Source organism: Coffea arabica, chromosome 2c (assembly GCF_036785885.1).
Source record: "Coffea arabica cultivar ET-39 chromosome 2c, Coffea Arabica ET-39 HiFi, whole genome shotgun sequence".
NCBI classification, from domain to species: Eukaryota; Viridiplantae; Streptophyta; class Magnoliopsida; order Gentianales; family Rubiaceae; genus Coffea; species Coffea arabica.
This window is the reverse complement of record NC_092312.1, coordinates 34433721-34438098: the sequence shown is the minus strand read 5'-3', so window position 1 is coordinate 34438098 and position 4378 is coordinate 34433721. Positions and strand designations below refer to the sequence as shown.

Sequence of the window (4378 nt, the reverse complement as noted above, 5' to 3'; positions counted from 1 at the left end):
ATTGTCCAAATTAATATTATTTTAAGATTTCGTTACTAAAACTATCAAATTAAAAAAGATAAGTGTAATTTTTCAAACCTTATGAGAGTTCAGTGAAATTGTTAGAAACGTCAAAAGAGGTTTTCGAAATTATCCCAAAGTACAATTTGGCGAACTAAAAAATTGGGTTAATTCCACATACCTCCCGTAAGGTCGTAGAACAAAAAGTTGTAGACAAGATTTATTTATGAAGGTAATTACTCAATTAGGCTACAAGTGAGGATACAACGTCATGTTCCGGACGAGCTTTGAGGGTCGCTAAGACACTGTATCCTCACTTGTAAAAAGTATACAACATGTTGCCAAAAGTCACTGCAGTGAGATTTAAAAAATCACTACCCTGGAGAGAACCCTGCTACTAAGAGTGTAATAACCCCCAAATTCCTCCAAAAGCAGTTTGTCTTTTATCAACAATTGCAAATTGACTTTTGTTGAATTTGATAAACCTAATCCCAGAAGAACCCTCAAAAGCCGGCAACCCCATCGGGGTTGGGGGTTGGGTTAGTTGGGTAGATAAGTCCCTAGGAGACCCTCAAGAGTTGCCGGCTTTTGAGGATTCTTCTGGAATTAGGTTTATCAAATTCAACAAAAGTCAATTTGCAATTGTTGATAAAAGAGATTTAAAAAAATCGTTATTACCAAAAATAGTGGCAGAGCTTTCCTAATATCACAAGGTATCTTCCTCGCACGTGGCTTCAATCTGTAGCCGGCGTTGTACAAGATAGACTTTTTCGTGGGCCTCTGTAGCCGCCGTGACCAAGCGCTATTGGTCTTTACATTGACCCATTTTTCCTTTTGACTCTTTATAATTTTACAGGTGAAAATATTTATTGTTGCAATAACATAAAAGAAAAGGTAATATGTCTATCGCCAACATTCTTACAGCGGGTCCTTGTCAGAGCTTGTGCTCTCCATCTATTTAAGCAGCTCCAACTTCCAAGATTCCTTCACAGCAAACAACATCAATTGTAGCTAATCTCTTCCTCCTTTCCCTACATTTCCATTACACGAACCAGGGACCATGTTGTTTGCTTGTGCTATTATTGCTCTCATTATTGTGCTTTTCAGCCACTGGGTATACAGATGGAGAAACCCCAAGTGTAACGGCGTATTACCGCCAGGCTCGATGGGATTACCAATTATAGGAGAAACAATTGAGTACTTCACCCCTTATGCATCGGATGATGTTCCACCATTCGTACAAAAAAGAGCGGCTAGGTATGTCTAACCCTTTTTTTTTTTGTTTCTCCTTGCTCTTCTCGTTTCTAACTATCCGTTACAAAATTCGAATCTTAAACTAGATTGTGGAGAAAACTCTAATACCCTCTCCTAATCATTAGGCCAACCTCAATACTCCACTGGTTATCTAACCACTTCTATCACATATATATATTTTAATAATATGACAGCAGTAATAGTTAAGAATATTTTATCTCAACTAGCTTTCCTTTGTTTCCTTTTTTTTCTCTTTGGGAAATTTCAGGTACGGACCAATTTTTCGCACGAGTATAGTTGGGCAGCCAGTCGTTGTATCAACTGATGCTGACTTCAACTTCCGCGTCTTCCAGCAAGAAGGTAATGCTTTCCAAATTTGGTATACTGAGAGTCTCTTCCAGATAATTGGGAAACAAAGTGTACTTGCCCATCATGGAGGCTTCCACAAGTACCTCAAGAGCTTAACGTTCAAGCTTGTTAGCCCCGAAGCCTTAAGAGAGAAGCTAATATATGAAATGGATGCCAGCACTCAAGAATCTCTAAGTTCTTGGAGTAAACTTGGAAAATTAGATGCTAAAGATGGAACATCAGAGGTAATTTAATCAGCATCCTACTATTTGATTATATTAATCAGGATGAATTCGGACTGTACGTACAGAGCATTGCATGAAAAGTAGTAATGAACAATCTCATTTTCTCCAGTTGGTATTTAAATATGCTGCCAAGAAGATGCTTGGCTATGAAGAAAGCAAGGATCAGCAAAAATTGAGAGACAGTTATAAGGCATTCATGGATGGCTTGATCTCATTTCCTCTCAACATCCCTGGAACACCGTTCCATGATTGCTTACAAGTAATCAATTGTTATTGTTGTTGTTCGTCATTTGGAATTCTTTTTATATTGAAAGATCGATGTTCACTATACCTACAAGAAAAAAACATATTCATTATAAATATATGACTAAGTAAAATATATATGCTTTCATAAATGCCGTATCAGATTGAACGAACTATATGGTTTTCATTTTCCAGGGACGTAAGAAAGCAATGAAGGTCATCCACGACATCTTTGAGAAGAAGCGCTCGGGCAATGACACTTCGAAAGACTTCGTGGACCATTTACTTGAGCAAATAGAGAAAGAAGACACTATTTTGAATGAAGAAATTGCGAGGGACCTGGTATTTTTGTTTCTATTTGCTGCCCATGAAACGACTTCAACAGCTTTGACTGTGGCCTTGAGGTATCTAGATGGCCATCCACGTGTTATGGCTGAACTAAAGGTCCGTGACTTTCCGAAACAATTTCTCCCGTTGTCATCTGTATTTACCCTTTAATTCTCCAATTCTTGTGCAAGTTCAATATTTAAATGATTAATATTCTATATATACTGATAGTATACATTGTTATGATTAGATGTTTACACTAACAGAATATGTAAGATTATTTCATACTTAAATAGTCAATCGTTTTTGTAGAGAGAGCATGAAAATATTCTTCAAATGCGAGAAACAGAAGGTTCTGCTATTTCTTGGAAAGAGTACAAGTCTATGACTTTCACACACATGGTACGTTCCAATTAACCAGACATTTCATCGTATCTATCATTTGAATCATATGGTGAGCTAGACCATTTACATCTTATGTTTTGTTGTCTACTGTAGGTTATAAATGAAACACTTAGGCTTGCAAATATTACTCCTGGGATTTTGCGCAAAGTTGTCAAGGAAGTTGAAGTAAAAGGTATACTTCAATATGTCATTTGGCATCTTCTTGAAAATCATTTGTCACACTTTCTTTATTTTGGACCGGTGATACCTTTCTCCTGCAGAAAAAAGGAAAAAGAAAAAAGAAAGAAAAATTCTCTTTGGTAACTACTTGGGTTGGGCATTTTTTCATGGGAGTAAAAATATAGAAAATAAATGATTTGTTTCCTTGGTTCCTCTTTTCCTCCATTATAACTTCCAGTTTTGACTAATAAGTGCGAATGATTTGCAGGGTATACAATTCCTGCTGGCTGGACGGTAATGGTTTGTCCATCAACTGTTCATTTGGATCCTAATGTATATGAAAACCCCCATGAATTTAACCCATGGCGATGGGAGGTAATTTGATCATCGACATATTTGAGTAATATATGCACACAAGAAAGATAAACTTACAAACCAAAAGATAAACAAAATCAAGTAAAAATGATTCAGGGTTTTTCTGCTGTTTTTTCAATCAAAAGGGCAAAGAATTACACATGGGATCAAAAAATTTCATGGCATTTGCTGGTGGTACGAGGCTTTGCGTTGGTGCTGACTATGCCAAGGTGCAGATGTCAATTTTTCTGCATTACTTGGTCACAAAATACACGTAAGGATCTCCAAATCACAATTCCCACCATCTCCGCTTAAATACATATAGAAGAAGCTAATTCCTACATATTATAAATTGATGTCCACTTAACTTCTTCGATTTTTTGATATGCATGATTGCAAGAAGGAAGTGATAACTGATCAAAAAGCTTGTCTAATTTGAATTTTCAGCTGGAGAGTTACCAACGGGGCAGAGAGAATCCGGACACCTACTGGTATTTGTTACCCCAAGGGATTGCACATGGAGATTTCAGAGAACAAATAGATTTTAACCCGGGCGCGTACGAATAAAGCCTGTACTTTCAGAAGCGTATTTATGATGCAGTAATTTACTATCATATTGTAATTTTACCTTCCAGCTGAGTTTCACTACATTGTAATATTGTAAGTGTCCTAATAAACATCATTTTGACACTATTGTAATTGTTGAAGAATTTATAATAGTTGCAGTTTGAGCTTCGACTAATTGTTTTTCTTCACTAAATCAATACAATGATCTTATGTACGAGGACAAATCAAGCCAAGAAACAATATATATATATATATATATATATACATACACGGTAAGTATTACTCCTTCCTTCCATCTTATAAAGTTTGTTGCACTTCAAGAATTGCAATTTTTATTAATAATGAATAGAATTTGAAACTTCACGTGTAGTGTCTATCTCATAAAGAATTGTGGGGCCATAACATTTGTTCAACCCTGGGTTTTGTTGAAAATCTTAGATAACTGTTGAAACTTTTGTTGAAAATCAATATTTGTT

The 4378-nt window shown here is 36.1% G+C and overlaps 1 protein-coding gene across 1 annotated transcript; it reads left to right on the top strand.

Moving 5' to 3' along the window:
• Positions 1 to 993: 993 nt before the first annotated feature.
• Positions 994 to 4077, top strand: LOC113727259 (cytochrome P450 87A3-like). The gene is made up of 9 exons (XM_027251297.2): positions 994 to 1257; positions 1523 to 1847; positions 1957 to 2106; positions 2286 to 2534; positions 2730 to 2819; positions 2916 to 2994; positions 3250 to 3356; positions 3482 to 3609; positions 3783 to 4077. The coding sequence occupies exons 1-9, from the start codon at positions 1061 to 1063 to the stop codon at positions 3874 to 3876; spliced, it is 1419 nt and encodes a 472-aa protein (XP_027107098.1). The 5' UTR covers positions 994 to 1060; the 3' UTR covers positions 3877 to 4077.
• Positions 4078 to 4378: the final 301 nt, after the last annotated feature.

Bases quoted from the DNA above. Each gene is read 5' to 3' on its own strand.
- LOC113727259 (XM_027251297.2), top strand. From the start codon at position 1,061: ATGTTGTTTGCTTGTGCTATTATTGCTCTCATTATTGTGCTTTTCAGC. The intron at 2,995-3,249 runs GTATACTTCAAT...AATGATTTGCAG, and splicing joins CAAGGAAGTTGAAGTAAAAG to GGTATACAATTCCTGCTGGC. The intron at 3,610-3,782 runs GTAAGGATCTCC...TTGAATTTTCAG, and splicing joins TACTTGGTCACAAAATACAC to CTGGAGAGTTACCAACGGGG.